Source organism: Gadus chalcogrammus, chromosome 7, assembly GCF_026213295.1.
Source record: "Gadus chalcogrammus isolate NIFS_2021 chromosome 7, NIFS_Gcha_1.0, whole genome shotgun sequence".
In the NCBI taxonomy this organism is placed as follows: Eukaryota; Metazoa; Chordata; class Actinopteri; order Gadiformes; family Gadidae; genus Gadus; species Gadus chalcogrammus.
In genome coordinates, this window is record NC_079418.1 from 21,424,590 (window position 1) to 21,442,921 (window position 18,332).

The 18,332-nt window shown below is 45.1% G+C and overlaps 2 protein-coding genes across 3 annotated transcripts; both read right to left on the reverse strand.

Annotated features, from left to right (window-relative positions):
• Window positions 1-446: 446 nt before the first annotated feature.
• Window positions 447-5,147, reverse strand: ppp1r14aa (protein phosphatase 1, regulatory (inhibitor) subunit 14Aa). 2 transcript variants are annotated; one of them, XM_056594275.1, is made up of 5 exons: window positions 5,129-5,147; window positions 4,769-5,005; window positions 3,274-3,354; window positions 3,032-3,064; window positions 447-1,468 (listed from the first exon to the last, which is right to left on the reverse strand). In XM_056594275.1, exons 2-5 carry the CDS (start codon window positions 4,979-4,981, stop codon window positions 1,292-1,294), a joined length of 504 nt encoding a protein of 167 aa, XP_056450250.1. In that variant the 5' UTR covers window positions 4,982-5,005; window positions 5,129-5,147; the 3' UTR covers window positions 447-1,291. The 2 variants fall into 2 exon arrangements, with proteins under 2 accessions (XP_056450250.1, XP_056450249.1); XM_056594274.1 differs by lacking the exon at window positions 5,129-5,147 and having other exon boundaries at window positions 448-1,468; window positions 4,769-5,108.
• Window positions 5,148-5,673: 526 nt separating this feature from the next.
• Window positions 5,674-10,602, reverse strand: dlb (deltaB). Its single transcript, XM_056594252.1, has 7 exons — window positions 10,555-10,602; window positions 10,206-10,445; window positions 10,028-10,085; window positions 9,652-9,909; window positions 8,325-8,686; window positions 7,966-8,182; window positions 5,674-7,433 (listed from the first exon to the last, which is right to left on the reverse strand). The coding sequence occupies exons 1-7, from the start codon at window positions 10,600-10,602 to the stop codon at window positions 6,673-6,675; spliced, it is 1,944 nt and encodes a 647-aa protein (XP_056450227.1). The 3' UTR covers window positions 5,674-6,672.
• Window positions 10,603-18,332: the final 7,730 nt, after the last annotated feature.

Below are 18,332 nucleotides of genomic sequence, written 5' to 3' on the forward strand. Positions count from 1 at the left end.
AGAAACTCAGCTAAAATAAGCACAGTCACTCCGCACATCAAAAACCCACACAAGAGACACACATGCTGAATGTATAGATGCTCAAGATAGCAATTCAAGAAGAGGTCTTTAATGTCATCCATTTTATCACTAAAATCAATATATTTAGTCGTGTCTTTTTAACTCCTTTTCATCAGCTTTAATCTTTTTTTATTTATAGATATTATTTGTTTCTGAACTATTTTAACTGAATACAGCAGATGTCTTAATACGCCATAATTGTGCGCTACAGAGACAGTGCTTTCCTGAATCTCAAGTCTGCGAGCGTTTCTCCAACACAGTTCCAATTTCCCTGTCAACCTGCGCCCTCTAGTGTATAATCCAGGGAATAGCAGGAGCCCACAAGTAAGACGGCATTCCTTTTATTCAGCTCTTTTGACTGAGGCATATTCCTCTAATTCCCCGGGGTTGATTTAATTGTGGTATGGACAACAGCAGCCAGTAAAAGGGGTTTCCATATTTTATTATTGCTAGAAGGATGTAATCGTACAACACACCTCTTGGACGGTTGGTAGATGAGTGAATGAGGTTCCAATAAAAAGGTTATTCAAACAGTGCAACATTCGTTCATATTCCGGTAATTGACCAGAACTCGTTTAAGTTTGTCAAACAAGCTATCATATATCCCAAGGGTTTATAAGCTTAACATAAGACACATGAATGCTGTTCTACTTCAATGTCGTTAATGGTGCTTCTGCTGTCACATTTGTCTATGTTCCTTGAGTGTTAAGTTACATTATTGCATTCCAAAGACTTTTTATAGTTTAGTTCAGCTTTAACAAGGTTAAGGTTGTCTGGGGCAATGTGTAAGATATAGAACAGAACATGTCAGTAGAATATGTTGCAAATATTCGTTTTTTTTCATTTTACTATATTGCTTGTTTTTTATATGGACATTCATAACTACAAGCACACAAGCCAAGAGTTATAGCCATGATAACAATAATGTAATAACATAGGATAGAATAATGTTGTTTATTCGCCTATGATGTTCAATCTAAGTGGTAACATTAACAACAACTGAGGTAATCTGAAAAAGGCATAAACATTTATGGCAAACTGAACTGGGGCGTTGCCTTACCTTCTAAACAGATAGACCAGCATAATCTCACACAGTGCTCCTTCAGTCGTGGATTTCCTTGACCTTTTCCAAAAGGGTTAACAATCCTGATGGCTGCCCCACACTGCCTAACATTATCGATTCACACGACAGCCACAGACGGCCACGTCAGTGTGGGCACGGCATCCGAGTTCAGAGGGTCTGGTTGTGACTTCGGCTATGCTGGTTCTGCTGGTGCATGTTGCTGAAGTGGTAGGGCTCGTGGCGGTAGTGGCTGTGGGAGATGACCGGGTGTTCGATGCCCTCGCTCTGAAGGTCGTTCTGCTTCTGGAGGCCCTCCAGCTTGCCCACCAACTCCTGGATGAAGTCCTGTGTCACATGCCCAGTCGGTTATCCAGAGTGTGAGAGATTGAGAGAGAGAGAGAGAGAGAGAGAGAGAGAGAGAGAGAGAGAGAGAGAGAGAGAGAGAGAGAGAGAGAGAGAGAGAGAGAGGTGAGGTTGGAAGGTAACCTTAATTATCAGCATGTTGCTAACCCAAAATGATTCATTCAGATGAATCTTAGATAACAGATGAAGAAACCTTTCTACTCTTTTTTGTTATCTCTGTGTTATGTTTACCGAGTTATGATTGGAGTTAAATGCAATAATATGGGACCATATATTTTTGGCAATTTTAATCAATATTTAAGAGCCGTTTGAGATTCCCGAACCAGACATTTAGGATTGTAAGATGGCCACCGAAATCCAAAACAAGGGTTAGTGTTTGTTTACCTTTTCCTCAATTAACCTTTCATAAAATAGCAAATGTGCCTTCTGTGATTGAAAAATGACAGCACAGAAAAAGACTATTAGTATTCAAAACACTTGTAGGCCAACTGTAGATAGGAAATGAATAGTTGACCAACCATTTTCGGCTAATGTATCAACACATGGAAAATACAAGACCCTACATGGCTAACAGGATTTGCAGGTCATTAAAAGTAGATGCCGAACATTTTCGATCTTTCAATGGAAGTTCAACCGACATCCATGGACAAGTGGGCCTATTAAAAGCTATGGTCAGATAAAGGGCTCCTCCTTCAAACTACCGGTTAGTAGTAGTTCATACACAGAAAGAAGGCTAGAAGGCCTAAACAGGTAACATTCCAAAGACACCCAGATACAAAAACGTATCTTACTGCTTTGAACCGCAACAAGAAATCACAGCATTCTCCAACATAAACACCAAGCAGTGTAGAGCGTCTGCACTTCCTGTAGCGGCTGTTTGATTTGGGTAGATGCAAATCAATGCTGGTTTCTAAGACCTTGTTTGGACCTTTGTGTTGACAGAAAGCACCACCTACTTGGTCTATCAGGCAACACCAAAATAAAATACTGTCATCCAATCTTCTTTTAACTGCTTGGGACTCTTTGTTAGTTGCAGACCTTTTGCTTATTGCATTTGCGTATATTAACCTGAAGAGACACGTCGTATATGAACGGGACTGTTTACAGAAACCCACATTTTGTCGCTTTCAAATCATCAAGAAGACCCACCTCCCCAAGGACCTTGTCAGGCTTTCCACAACACCCAAAATCTGTTTCCACAATCTCTGGTCTCAATCTCAGCTGGCGGCGCTGTGTTTACTGAACTTGAACCACACAGCATGCAAGCTACCCACTTGGTTCAAAAGGGACGTATTGTTCTCGGGGTAAAGCTACAGAAAGAGACAGAGGGGGTGAACACAAACGGTGTCTGTCAAGACATTCAGAGCGACCGTGGCAAGGGGTGTCCGGCACTGCTATTCTACACTTGAGTTTCGGCTCTGGATTATGTCATGTGTGCATAATGTATATAACATGTCAGAGGCAAAAAGCCATACAAGGTAAACAACATGAAACATGCTTGCCCTTATGAATGGGGACCAGGTCTGTGTGTGAGAGTGGACATACCTTGGTGTTGTTTGTGCAGTTCTGAAGTAGATCCTGTTTTAATGGAGAAATGTCAACCATTGAAACAAATACATTGATGTTTGCAGGGTAAACATGCACATTCTTATAAACCAAAACAAAATAGAATACAAATTATTTTCTTTAACATCTATATGACTATATTATGTATGATCCATTATCGATAATGATATGTATTATCTATTTCTTATTTTTTTTTTTACATATCTCCTTGGTGACCTTACCTGCAACTTTTTTACTCTCTCTTCATCATTGGGCAATACTATCAGTTCATCAATGTTCACCTCCTCTGGCATGTCCACCTCCTTTTACAAGCCCACACAAACACACCGCACACACACACACACACACACACACACACACACACACACACACACACACACACACACACACACACACACACACACACACACACACACACACACACACACACAGATTATTCTCATGAAAATGCAATTTGGCAACAGAGTCGTAACATGACATGACTGTTATTAAACAACAGTCCAACCCTTTCGTATATCGACTATCATTTCTCAGAGCTCAAGGCCGGCCGACACAGGGACAGAGACAACGTGGATGTTATAGTGTGCCACTGCTCACAGTGAACAAACAGCCTTTGTATCAACCCACTGGACTGGCACGCTAACCCCCGTCCATCACTCAACAGTTTGTTATTGGGGTTAGACTGGTGTCCTGGTACAAGCAGTCTTCTTGCTATATAGCACCAGGAACCTATAGAACTAGGACACGTTTTGGGCATTTTAATAGGAGAACCCAACTGCACCATCACTAGATTTGTTTGCATTCGATGAGATGACTCTGTCTTTAGGTTCAGGGCGGTTGAGTCCCCTTTCATTCAACTATTCACAGTAGAATAGAGTCTCCCACAGACCCATAATGGGGGCTCGATGGCAGTGATTTATATTGACGCACCAAACACCTGTTGCAACAAGAGTGCGCTGCCCTGGTGAAATGTCTTTTTTTCCACTGTGCTATGCAAATACCTGTTTTATAATGTAAAACAAATGCACCAATCCCTACTTGCTGCCCTAGCTTTGTTTTTCCTACAACCAAAAGCGGAATGTAGGACCAAAACCCGCCTGAATGTATGTCCCAAATCTTCATGATTTTCCCAACCACCCACATTGAGAAATTCAGCATTTCCTGTTTTGTGTCTCCTCAAGGGACATCATTTTCTCTCCATCCTAGTTTCCTCATTCATGTTCTGGGCCCAAATACTACCCTTGTAAGGCAGTGAGGAACCCCGCCCTCCCTTTCCTGCGACACTGGACCTAGACTAGGTTTCCCCAAGTGATGCTTGGCCTTTTAAGGAGAACTGGACGCCTTTATCCATCATCTTCAAGCCGTGCTCCATGGCGATCAGGTGTCAATAAACAGTGCACGGGACATCATGGCTAATAGGGGTTGTTACTTCATCTCACACTCTGTTTGCCTAAACCTGGCCAGACATATAAGCAAAGTCCAGAATGGTGTAGGCTACTGCCCAGATGTTCTGTAGTTGATCATTGCGCAATATACACACAGCTGTAAAGTTTTTTTAAAGCCCCAATAGTCCGTATTACATTTCTCTCAAAGTTGTTACGTATAGGATAACGACATGAACCATAACAAGTAAAAGTCGAAGTCGTGATGACATATGTTGCAACTCTCAAATCGACAGTAGATACTATGTTGACGTTGTTAGTCGATAAAACTCACTTTGCCCAAGTATAGCTTGTCCATGGACTCGTCGATCCACTTCTCCACGTCCAGCCGCCTCTGCAGCTCCTTCCTGTTGTACTTCACCGTCACCCGAGCCTGTCTCTTCTGGAGGTGACCACTGCGGTCTGGAAAGTCATCCAAATCGGGTTCTGATGAATTCACTTTTTCATCTACTTCGGCCGCGGCACTTCCCACCAGGTCGCTAGCCATCTCTCGTCTGACTGGATCTCAGATCTGTGGAGGAAGGAAGCAGTGTGTGTTTGTGTGTGTGAGTGTTTGTGTTTGTGCGTGTGCGTGTGTTTGTGCGTACGGGCGTGTGTGAGTGAGCGTGATGAAAGAAGACGGCTGGTAGCTTACAATAGGCTAGGACTGTCATCGCAAAAGTGGACCCGAGATGATGGGCGGCTCCTGGGATGACGTCTCGTTTAGTTAATGTGGCCGACAATTACAAATAGTAAATTAGTCATAGGATGGAACATTTTTTTGTTTTTTTTGCTGTAGCGTACAAATCATATTGTGAAACCCTTGAAGCAGTTGGGGTTGGCTCTACACTAAGGAGAAGACCGCGTCAAATTGTCATTAGTCACCTTTGTTCTTAACGAGGACACGACGAGACAACCACGTGAGTTCAAATAGTTAGTAGCCTAGTTATAATCGTAACAATTTAGCTTGCATCAGCCCAACAAAATCGCGATAGACTTATGGAGAGTTGGGCTGTTTACAAATCAAATGCTGTCCTTTCATTGGTATTTTGTGTAATCATTGTTAACAGATGTGTGTTCACTTCAGACCCTAACCCTAACTGTGCCATATGTATAGCTATTGAAGGGTTGGGTCCAGTGTACATCCATATATTAATGGTAGTGCAATGCCCTTTGTGATTCTTTATTATAGACGAATAGTTTGAAGTACTCCTATGTTTGTATGTAAGGATAAAAACAACTCATTTGAGGCAGGGAATTTCTTGTTTTAAAAACATATTTTTATTCCATATTACAACCACATACAAAATGTAAAAATCAAGTATGAGTGAAAATGTTTGGGGAAACAAAACTTTGGCATGAACTTAAAATGGCACAACATAGTATAAAGACAATCAATACACCAACACACGTGAGAAATCCAATTAAGCTTTCATTATCCCTTTTAGTTTTAAATATCTTTGGGATATCAGATGCCAAGGTGGAGAAATCAAACACTTGGCGTTATTGACCTCAAATAAATATCTCTTTACATCAGAACAAGGACTTACAAACATAAACGTTCAAATAAATAAATAATATAAATGATGGTGCTCACAAATGATAAGGTAAAAATGGGCAAAGGAAGATTGAAATGCAAAAAAACTATGTAATCATTTTAGGATTCTGTGTGACAAAAAAACGATCAAATGACAAAGAAAAAAGGAAGGATATATATCTACCCTCATAAAGACAACGTTTTTGGGTGGGTTTTCAAGGGATTACCAGAGTATTGCTTTTTGTGTATTTGGTATATGTGATAGATAGGTCCTAAGAAAATGTTATTATTATAAGTCTCTTTGGGTCATTTAAACTTGAAAGAGCTGTCCCCTCACCCTTATATACATCTCAAATAATCTTTTTCTTCATCATACAAGTTCATTATTAAAAAAGTCATTAAAAAAGTTTTTTTTTCGTCTTTTTTTCTCTATCTTTTTGTTTAAACGCTGTGATCTCCGGAACACACAGGCAGCCATGGCCGACTCAAAATATGTCCCCCTCCTCCTCCAATCATTACTGAAGAGAGGAGAATAGAAGTGCTATGGATTCCCCCCCCCCTAGAAAAAGATCTTCTCTTGCGTGACTCTCTCCCTCTCTTTCTCTCTCCCGCTCTCTCTCTCTCTTTCTCTCTCACTCACACCGTCCCACCCCCGTCCCCGTTCACCTCATCCCCGGCCCGGAGCCCAGCGTGGCCTCGTCCCTCCACATGAAGTCCTGTCCGGGGGACAGCGAGTGGCGCTCCCCCCGGGCCGGGCCTCCCTCCGCGGGGTGGCTGGGTCTGTACCCCGGCCGGCCGTCGGCGGCGTGGAGCGCCAGGCTGAGCCTCGCCGTGCTGTTGCTGATCTTGAACAGGCCGTTGGGACCCAGGAAGGCCTCCCTCTCGCTGCCGCCGCCGCCACACCCGCCGCTGACCACGCCGTTGACCGTCTCCAGGTCGTTGTACACCGCCTTGTCCCTCAGCTGCTTCCTCCCCCGCGACCGCCACCGCCGGCGCAGCACCACGATGCCCGCCACCAGGGCCACGGCCAGCGCCGCCAGGACGCACGAGGCGGTGACGGCGGCCGACGACGGCTGCTCCGTCTGCCGCAGCGCGGGCCGGAGCGCGGGCTGCAGGGTGAACTCGCAGCTGGGGCCCATGAAGCCCACGGGGCACTGGCACACGGGGCCCGTGAAGTGGGTGAAGCAGGTGCCCCCGTTCATGCAGGGGCGCACGCCGCACGCGTCTGAGCGCACGCTGCAGTTCTTGCCCGTGTAGCCCAGCGTGCACGAGCAGGTGTAGTCGTTCACGCCGTCCTGGCAGGTGCCGGCGTTCTGGCACGGGACGGCGGCGCAGTCGTCGATGTTGACCTGGCAGTTGGCGCCGGTGAAGCCGGCCTGGCAGCGGCACAGCACGCTCTGGCCGAGGTCCAGACACTCGCCGCCTGGGGGGGGGGGGGGGGGGAGAGACGCGTTTAACCTCCCGTAGGTTGATGACCGACACCCGCTGTGTTTGGCTGGAGAGTGTTGATGACTCAAGTCTAGCTCTACCGCAGGCTCTCACTGATTACAATGTCCTAGAGGTTATTAGAAAAACATTAACAGACCAGTACAAGACCAGCCCAATATATGTACTAAAGACAGCTGTTCACCTCCCTATCACCAGTAGGGGAGCCAAAAAACACCAAAATTCAAGGATTTATAAAATGTATTATGAATTATTAAACTATTATCACATTTCCCATCACCAATTTAAGAACGTTATTCTGCAACGATCAATATTGCTGCGTAAGCTTACCTCCCACATTTTTCCATTATTATCGTATAATACTTCTTATTAAATCATAAAGTATAACATGCGGCAATGAACCTGCTGTTCATCACTTATACCAGCAGAGGTCACCAGTGGTGCATCTCCCTTTCTCAGCGTCAACGTTTCAATAACAGTTACCAGCAATAGCCTTCGCAGCGACTTACCGTGAAGACATGGGTTGTTGCTGCAGCGGTCCAGTTTCTTCTCGCAGTTGGAGCCGGTGTAGCTGGGAGGGCAGCGGCACGTGTAACCCCCCGTCATCGTCTCGACGCAGGTGCCGCCGTTAAAGCAAGGACCGTCAGCGCAAGTCATCGCTATAATCTCGCAGTTCTTGCCGTAGAAGCCTTGGGGACACGTGCATGAATAGTCGTTCTCGAGGTCCTAGTGGACGACAGAAAGAGAGTACAGGGTTAGGGAAAATAAAACGTGTTTACAGAACACTTTATGTTGTTGTTTATTTTATCAGCAGTGCTCCAGCTTTTGTATTTTGTGTTTATTCGACAAACAAATTCCGCCCGCTTACATTGCAGCTGCCTCCGTTCTTGCAGGGGTTGCTGTCGCACTCGTTGGTTTCCAGCTCGCAGTTGGTGCCTCCGTAACCTGGCCGGCAGGTGCACGTGTAGCTGCCCTGGCCCGTGTTGGTGCACGTGGCGCCATTGGCGCAGGGCTTGTGGTTGGTGCAGTAGTTGAGGTCCTGGTCGCAGAAGAGTCCCCCCCATCCCTCCTGGCAATTACACTGCCACGGCTGGCCACACGTCCCGTGCAGGCAGCCGGGGTAGCGCACGCACTCGGTGCAGGAGGGGCCCTGCCAGCCCATGCGACACTTGCAGCCCCCAGGGGCCTCGCAGTAGCCGTGCTTCTCGCTGCAGTCCGCCGAGCAGATGGCTGGATGGGGGAGGAGGGAGGGGGATATTATTACAATGGATACGCCCTCCTATACGTCTATCTTACAAACACACGCACAAAGCACCCCAGCCTGACCCCAACTCGGTTCCAGACTTCACTATTGGTTAGGCATTAAGAAAGGCAGCTGGTCGGCACAACGCCGCTCACAAATACCCCTCCCCCTTGCCCCAATCTAACCGCACGCACGCCTGCACACACGCACTCTTGACAAAGCGCACACACACACACACACACACACACACACACACACACACACACACACACACACACACACACACACACACGACAAAGCACACACACACGAACATATTTACGACAATTTCACTACCACACACCGATCATGATAATGCGAGTGTGCGTGCGCGCACGCATATTCTCTCCATCTCATTCCCCACAACACAGGGAGGCGCGCGCGGGCTCGCCCCCCCCCCCCCCCCCTCGAACACACACACACACACACACAAAAACACACACACATCGACAGACGCTTCCACACACACACTGGGCCACCTTGAAAAGCGTCCCCTAGGTCATTACTCTTTCTTCTATTGTTCCAGAGAGGGGACGGCAGATGGAGCCCTGGCTTCTCTGGAGGAGCAGCGACAACAAAACCGGACAGGGGCTCCCCTATATGAGGGAACTAGGCTCCCCTATAGGCTCAGGCCAAAGTCAATGAGCTAAGACGTAAAGCACTTTCACTCAAACGTCCCAGACAACCAAAACACCTCAACAGACTCGTCAACCCCCCCCCCCCCCCCTTCCACACACACACACACACACACACACACACACACACACACACACACACACACACACACACACACACACACACACACACACACACACACACACACACACACACACATTTATTGTGAAGGGAAGTTTTTCTGACACCCTTTTTGGGTTCGGATCAAAACGTGGAGGAACCCGGTGGTTCAACTTACATTCAGAGCAGTAGTTTCCCTTCCAGCCCTCCAGACAGATGCGGCTCCCCTCCTCGTCGCAGGTGTAGTGGCCCAGCGTGTCGTCTCGTGGTCGGCAGTACTCAGCGCAGCCTTCTCCGAAGTAGTACTCGTCGCAGAACACGTGGTAGGAGTAGCGCAGCTCGCTCTGCTCCCCGAAGTGGACGTCCTGGGACCAGTCCTCCCCGATGGCCAGTCTTCTCCTGGTGGCCAGGCGGCTCACGAGGTTGTTCTGGTTGTCTGTCAAGTTAAATCACATTTTTTAATATTTGTTCTACAGCCTATGAATGACTAAGCATGCGTATAAATGAAAGAAACAGTGACTTGTAAAAGGACGTTTGAAAGAATGAGGACCCACCTGTGTATTCCGTTTGGGATTCAGCGTTCCAGGCTTCAATGATGAGCGAAAATGTTCCCTGAAAAACGCGAGGAATAAACATTAAACAACGGGAACTGTCTCAACAAACTCAAACTTAAATCCATCTATTGTAAACGACATGCCCAAATGTGTGTAAAAATGAGAAAAGTCCATTTACCGGCCACTTGAAATGAAAAGGCACCCGAATGGGGTCGCTGCTTGAGATGGAGGTGTGATCAGCGCGTATGACGTTGGTCTGTCCCGTCCCGAAAGTGCAAGGGGGCTCGGCGGAGATCACGTCCTCCGGGTGCTTCAGGCAGATGCGGAAGAATATGTGGCAGTCCCTGTGTCGCCTGCAGATGCGGTGCGCGGTGTGGAACGAGTGGATCTTCAGCTCAAACACGCCTGAGGAAAACACCTGCAAATAATGATAAAAGTTGTGATCAGAGATGGTTGTGCTTCAGGATGCGGCGGGACAGTGTTTGTTTGTGTCCGAAACCAAACTATAGTAGGCTATGAATACTTACCACTTGTATTAAGGCCAAGGCCACGAAGTATCTTAGATGATTCGACATTTTTCCACCCCAAAAAAGTTTCGTTCACCGTTTATTGTTAAAACAGAAAAGCGTACATCCGACGGATCCGATTAGAAGCGCGAGTCAAACGAAGCGAAAACGGAAAAAAACGAATGCAGATGCATGTATACGGCGGAGGTCCCGGGACGCGTTCGTCTGAGGTATATCCCGGTGCGTGGTTCCCTTGTTTATAATCTGCTGCTGGGTGACAATGGAGCCTTTTATATTGCTGATGCTGCGCGTCACGCGCGCTGAGGAGGGACCCCAGCAGCCCCAGGGACCTGCGTGGGGCCCGAGGGGCCATGGGGAGCCCGAGGGAGGGGGGTTGCGTAGAAGTGATAACATTTGGCAAAGCAAGGCTCACTATAGCAAGATTTGAGATTTATTCAAATTCCAAATACCCCAAGTCCAAATGAGTGCGTGTTTCCCAGATAGGGATAACAGGGAATCCTGTGCTGATAAACTATTAATGCTTTCAATGAAGAGGTATTTTACTAAAGAAACAGTGCCATTTTTAAACGAATTATACACAGTATAGCCTACAAGAGTTATATATGCCATAGTAATTCCTAAAATACCACAGATTAGGTTAACTAAACATTAGACCAAGTCAGTACGAACTGGCTATAACTACATTTAACTACCGTTTTTTAGGCCAATGATGGTGTTATTTGCCTTAAATAAGGATTATATAATTATAGATATATATTCTATAAAACTATATACACTACACTAAGGTATGCACACATTATACGTAGGCCTATATAAAATTGTATATACAGCAGTTATTATACTAAAGTAAATCTTTCACCTCTTATCTATTTCTAAAGTTTCTATACATTTGAAGGAAGTAGAGGATCAAAGTTTTTTCCGCCCTTCAATTCTTTGTGAAATACTCTAATTGCTCAGACGCGTGCGGGGTTACAAAAGTGGGCAGGTTAGGGATTCGACCTTTTAATTGTTCACTTCGGATATTCTGGGCTCTTTTGTTGCGTTCACCAGGCCGGGAGGATGGGGGATGATGATGGGGGATGGGGAGGGTCTCGGCGAAGATTGGCAGGGCGCAAAAGTTTGGAATATCATGTTGCCTTTGTGTTCGGAGCCCATGCGAACAGCTGTATGATAATGAACGGCACACGGTCCACCGTGTGCTGCTATTGTTGTCCCAAACCGTCTACCCCCAAACAGGCTTCATACCGAGAGCCTTCAGCAAAGCCATATCGATTTGGGCTAAATTATGTTCAGCTTTAATGCCCAGCACCTGTCACCAGCCACAATGTATTAAAATGTAGCCCCGATATTATAACACCATCTGGGGTTGGAAGTAAAAAAAACAACAACAACAGCATGGCGAGCACCGCCTCGCACACTTAAAATAGCCGAAAGCCACGTTTGGAACGTTATCTATAGTGGGAAGCTGATTTTTTTAAACTGAAAATTTAACTAATAATCACAGGGTTATTAAACACGCTTGCGCTAGTGGTTTATATTCTAAACTGAAACCACGGTGATCTGTCTAAATGATTCGGGTGAATCGTTGGTTATCCTTGTAGTAGGCCTACCTATAATAATAATAATTGGCCGGTTTGCTTAGCAAACATTCTTGTCAAAGCGTGGACGGTTTTATATTTGTGCGTCTGCTGCGAAGGCACGCGTTCGTTGTGTGGGTGTTTTTGGAAGAGGCGCGTGGGGGGTGGGGCCGGCGGCAGCAGGCCTTTGATATGCTAATGAGGGGACGCGTGCCTGGACTGAACATCCTTGGCACGCTCCACTCTTTTCCGAGCTCCACCAAAAAACAAAATATAAATCAGTTCAGCAAGAGAGCTGTGAAGCTGAAGAAGAAGTTGAGGAGTTTCTTTGTTGTAGGCTGAAAAAGGAAATTTTAAGGAAATCGTTCGTTTCTCTTGTTAGGACAGTCCATTAAAGATGATTATAGTATGCACCTTCACAAACCAAAATGGCACATATTAGACATTTAGAAAGCCTACCGTTTAAGGGAAACCAATCAGTTATCTTTGTGATTTTTTAGGGTCTAACTCAGTTTGCGTTTTGATTCCATTACAAATTCTATTAACTTCACCTATGGAAAAGTAAGTAATTAATTGTGTCTGCAAACATGTATTTGACAGATAGTAATATTTATTTTAACAAAGCTGATACAATTATGATAACAATGTGATAACAACAGAAAGGGTTCTTTGGAAACAAACAAAGCCAAGAAAAGCCCTCCAAACCCTGAAAGCAGAACCTTACACAGAAGTTGTTTTGAATTAAACGAATTTAAGTGATATCTTGTTGGATTTAGAAATCAATGGCATAAAATAATGACACTTACCAAGGAAAAAAAACATACACGAACACCAAGAATACACATATCTACGAATAATACAACTTGTTACGTAACATCAGCTGGCTTGAGATATGTTGTGGCTGATGGGGGGGGGGGGGGGGGGTTGGTCTACAGCCGGTATCGATGCCTATCAGGTGGCTATCGGCACAGATGAAGTGGCTATCGGCACAGATGAGGTGGCTATCTGCGGACCATTGTGTGTCCCCCAACCAGATGGACAGTACACCCTCGCTCCCCCGTGTCATCTGCATCCTACCCAGGGGACAGTGTGTGTAAGCGCACGTATGTGTGTGTTTGCATGTGGGTGTGTGTGTGTGCGTGAGTGTGAGTGTGAGTGTGCGTGTGACACAAACGCACCAAAGGGCATGGGAACCAAAGAAGAGCCATGTCATGCCCCGCACCTAACCAAGGAGCTCCTGCTTCCGAAGGGGTCAGCATCTGCCTCTACCGGGCCCCGCCGGCCCAATAGGACCCTGGCTCAAGAGACCTTGCTCCCTCGGGGACACTGGGGGAGCTCAGTGTGTGTGTGTGTGTGTGTGTGTGTGTGTGTGTGTGTGTGTGTGTGTGTGGGTAGGGGAGGGGTCCTCAGGGGAGAAGTCAGGCTGTTGTGGACACTACTTCAACCCCTGCCTGCTGTCTGCCTTTGGGACAAAGACAAGTGTCTGGTAGGCCATAATGATGCAGTGGCTGTGTGTGTGTGTGTGTGTGTGTGTGTGTGTGTGTGTGTGTGTGTGTGTGTGTGTGTGTGTGTGTGTGTGTGTGTGTGTGTGTGTGTGTGTGTGTGTGTGTGTGTGTGTGTGTTTGTGTATGTGTGAGGCTTATGCACAGGCGCAAATATATGCATGCTATTTGACTGGGTGTAGAATGCGTTGGTGTGTGGGTGATGCCTAAGAGTGATTTATTGAAAGCGGGATGTCGTCTGCATATGTATATGACACCATATAGGTTCTGCTGATAATTTCCCTCGAGACACATTTCTTTCGGCGCATTTATATGTGCGAAATTATATAACGCACCAAATGAGTGCCAAATGGTTGGTGGTGTTTGTTTGTATGTGTATTTGTATGTATATGTATGTGTGTGTGTGTGTGTGTGTGTGTGTGTGTGTGTGTGTGTGTGTGTGTGTGTGTGTGTGTGTGTGTGTGTGTATGGATGCATGCTGCAATGGTATATCAGTGTTTGACCCAAAAGTGAAGAGGTTTTAAGGCGTTAACCATAGTAGGAGGGAGTCAGCAAAAATACATCAGTGTATATTATGCTGTGTGGCTTACACTGTGTAAATGCATTTGCATTCACGTGCATTTTGTGAATCTTTGCGGTAAGACGCTATAGGGAGGTCCTGTTCAAAAGACCTCCCAATAGCGTCCCTGTTCCTTCTTTTGTCAGCGAATGTAGATTGACTCATTCACACATTGTGGTGCGACACACACAGATGCACGATAATAATCCACCTTGCCCCTCTCTCTCTCCCTCTCTCTCTCTCTCTCTCTCTCTCTCTCTCTCTCTCTCTCTCTCTCTCTCTCTCTCTCTCTCTCTCTCTCTCTCTCTCTCTCTCTCTCTCTCTCTCTCTCCCCCTTCTCCAGCCTCTCTCCCCTCCTGCGGCCCCTCTGGCAGATGGGACATGAAAGGGTGGGTGGGGAAGGGTGGAGGGGGGGGGGGGGAGTAACCGAAGGAAAGGAGAACAGGTGGGGGCGAGAAGAGAAAAGAATAGGAGCAGGGCGCGAGGGTCAAATTGGTGCAATAGAAAGAGTGGGTGGGGTGGGTGCGGGGGGGGGGGGGGGGGGGCGGCATAACAGACACTTGCAGGAGGACAGATCGATGGATAGATCTGAGTAAGGGTGTGATGAAGACAAAGCTCTATCCATTTAAGAGACATCCGTTTTCCATTAAATACATTGGAGCTATAGGCAAAGAGATCTTTACTTTAGTTAGCTGGTTTGTTGAGCACAAATAAGAAATGTGAGATCAAGGTGTAGAAAAGCTAATAGAACCTTTCCAACACATTGTGGTAAAGGAATTGAAAGGAAAGGAAATGTGCTGAAATGTGCTGATTATATATTAATTATAAATTCAAAAGAATATGTAAATCAAAACAAGAAGACAAATGGTAGACATAAGAATGTGATACGACTTGTCAACTACACGTTATTCACAGGCTATTGTATACAACAATGTAACTGATCTTATTATTATGTTAACAAAAGGTGTGCGATGCGTTCGACTGACTGAGGGGTGGTCTGAGGTGATCCTCGTCCTCAGAATGCTAAGTCTGAAAAAGTACAGGGCATGTTTTTAAAAAGTCCCTCATTACTATATTAACCAAACTAATTAATGTACAGTTTTTTTTATTTTTAAGAGATCCACAGTCAAAATGGCTGATTAACCAACAGGATGGTCGTTTTTGGTGTCCAGAGTAAATCAAGTGAATAATGTAGTATTGGAGAAGGGCTTAAGACCCCGGCCAGGAGAGCTCTCTAAAGGTAAGGGCTTCAAGGCTCAAGTTGTGAATACAGCTGCCTGTTCAGGGGCCCTGGACCCCCAACCAAGCACCCATTCTGCCCCTGGCCTCCAGCTATGGAGGAGCAATGCACACACACACACACACACACACACACACACACACACACACACACACACACACACACACACACACACGCATGCACACATACACATACACATGCATGCACACAAACACATATGCATGCATGCACACTCAAACACACACACACACACACACACACACACACACAAACACAGACACACGCATGCATTCGCGGCACACACACACATCGACACACACACACACACACACACACACACACACACACACATATATATGCATGCACACTCAAACACACACACACACACACACAGACACACGCATGCATTCGCGGCACACGCACACACACACACACACACACACTCATTCACACACACACTAGACTGTAGTCCTCCTGCGGTGTCCCACTCCACACAGCGACCTATGGAATACATCAGCCCCTGGCAGCTGTTTAACCAGCACACTGAGGCATTAGGAGAAGAATACCATTCAGGTTAAGCCTGTGGGGCTTTGTGTGACTGTGTGTGTTTAATAACGAGCATCACGCTGCTAGCTACCTTTCTTGGAAGTGTGTTAGGCAAATGCAGTTCTTATTAAATGCTGTGGCTACATTTAAATGATGTTCTTTGGTTAGCAGAGCTAACATTAGTAGTGGCTCATATTAGGTGAAACATACAAAAAAAAGAAGAAAAATAAGATAATAATAATAATAATAATAATAATAATAATAAATGAAATTTATATAGCGCTTAATATGGTACTCTAAGACGCTTTACATATTGCCCTATCAAAACTATGTAAAACAGACTAGGAATAAAAGAAAAACAGAGGTTAAACATGAAGAATAAGGTGGGAGTTAGGTGGGGAAGGCTAGTGTGAAAAGGTATGTTTTGAGGGCAGATTTGAAAGGAGGGTTGGAGATACTTTGATGTGGGAGGGGAGTGAATTCCAAAAGGTGGGGGCAGCAGGTGCTGTACCACAAGATACATTGTAAAACCAGGCAAAAACATATTAATGCAGTGTATAATACCATTTTCCGTTAGTTTCAACATTCAGCCATAATAGCAACCATTACTGGAATATTGCCATATTATCATAATGTAGTAAGGCTCCCTTATTTTTTAAAAATAAATATGACGAATTAAATACAGATATTTGTTTATTTAGTTTGATGTTGAAATTGTTGCCATGTACTTCTGAGTCATCTGTGTTATCAAGGAGATTGTCTCGAAAGGGGAACTTTCTTCCAAGAGCAAGGCTTTGACCAGCCGAAGAAGATATCACCAATTCTTCTGTGTTACCTACAATATGCCCAGTCCCACGAGGCAGCCGCTTCCATGCTTTACTGTCTTTCTTTTTAGCCATGTTACATGCTTTGGTTTGTACCAGACCAAACAGCAGGCCACAAAACCATAGCCTCACCTTTCAGGTGGGGCCAGAACGTTTGGTTAGACGGCTTTACATCTGAACGGTTCTGGGTTCCAATCCCAACATCCACATCCTAACCAGTTGGCATATTAGAGCAAGATGACCCAACAGAGAAGTCAGGGCCTGACCTCCATCTGATCTAAAAAATTGACCAAGTAATTTTGATAAACGGCATCTGCTCAATGATCAAATGCTTTCAATCAACCAACAAAGAACCATGCCACACTTGGTTCTTTGTGGATTTCCTGTGCTGTAATAAAGACCAGTTTTACACAGAAATCTTGATCTAACTGATAGCCACTACACCGCCACTTGTCAGCAACTCAACTCTGTATAACCTTGTGTTATCACTCACTTTAGCTAGGTGCTGTTCAGTCTTCTTCCTTGGGTGGAAAATAAAGTGATCTTGATCGTAAGCTTGGTTTTCTGTGTGAACTCGATTGTTCCTGTTTTCAATTGCTTTACGTACACTCATATTCTACTCATATTATAGTCATAGCATAATCGTACAATATATTTATCTAAAAACGACCATGACAGATGGAATACAGATAGCCTACTATAAAAAATGACTCACTGAACATGAATCTGTTTTACTACCATTTACATTTATAAGGGCTCCTAAAGATAAAGAGTAGGTCTTGTGGTTCACCATGGTCTCTGCAGGTGCTTTTGTGGATCTTTAATGAATGAACTAAGTGGGCCACTGTAACCCACACTATTTACACTCTATTCACCAGGCGGCCTCATGCCAGCAGAGCAGATGGCCTGCCACGCTTTGTCACTTTACACCACAGATCTATTTCACATCTGGAAGACGGAGCAAAATGTTTGTGTGTGACTTGGCTTTTTATGTGGTGTGGCTTTTTTACATGACAGAACATACAAATTATTTTTCTGCTGCCTGTTTAATTTGGTTTCGCTCTTTAGTTTTCTACTGGCATCACTGATATGCTAGAACACAGTTCATACTGCACACCAAATATATTTCAATTTAGTCATTTGTTTACCCAATTGATCTTACTTCTAAAATAATAAATAATAGACCACAGAAATGAAAAAACTTGCAGAAACGGCAGGTTCACCGATCATTAGATAGGGGCGCCCCCTGCTGGAAGACACCCAAATCATTTTGGTAATTACGGTAACAAAGTAAAGTTGCGTTTATCATGCGTTTATCACGACTGTACACGTCGTCTATAACTACATATGCCGTTACGTGGACATAATGCTGGTTTTGCCAGTGTGCTAGATGAAAATAGTTCCATGGGGCTGTTGTCTCTCTTCGAGTACACAATGCGCAAAGATCCAGTACTGATAAGGATAACAAAAAACAATCCCACAGAATGCACGTTATACCAGCCCACAGATACAAAACGAGATTATTGAAAT

What these genes read in the sequence shown, in the direction of transcription:
- ppp1r14aa (XM_056594275.1), bottom strand. Translation starts at nt 4,981, where the DNA reads ATGGCTAGCGACCTGGTGGGAAGTGCCGCGGCCGAAGTAGATGAAAAA. An exon ending in AGAGAGTAAAAAAGTTGCAG is followed by an intron (nt 3,065 to 3,273) that starts GTAAGGTCACCA and finishes CCATTAAAACAG; the next exon opens with GATCTACTTCAGAACTGCAC. An exon ending in ACTGCACAAACAACACCAAG is followed by an intron (nt 1,469 to 3,031) that starts GTATGTCCACTC and finishes CATGTGACACAG; the next exon opens with GACTTCATCCAGGAGTTGGT.
- dlb (XM_056594252.1), bottom strand. Translation starts at nt 10,602, where the DNA reads ATGTCGAATCATCTAAGATACTTCGTGGCCTTGGCCTTAATACAAGTG. An exon ending in CTTTTCATTTCAAGTGGCCG is followed by an intron (nt 10,086 to 10,205) that starts GTAAATGGACTT and finishes CGCGTTTTTCAG; the next exon opens with GGAACATTTTCGCTCATCAT. An exon ending in CAACAACCCATGTCTTCACG is followed by an intron (nt 7,434 to 7,965) that starts GTAAGTCGCTGC and finishes CCCCCCCCCCAG; the next exon opens with GCGGCGAGTGTCTGGACCTC.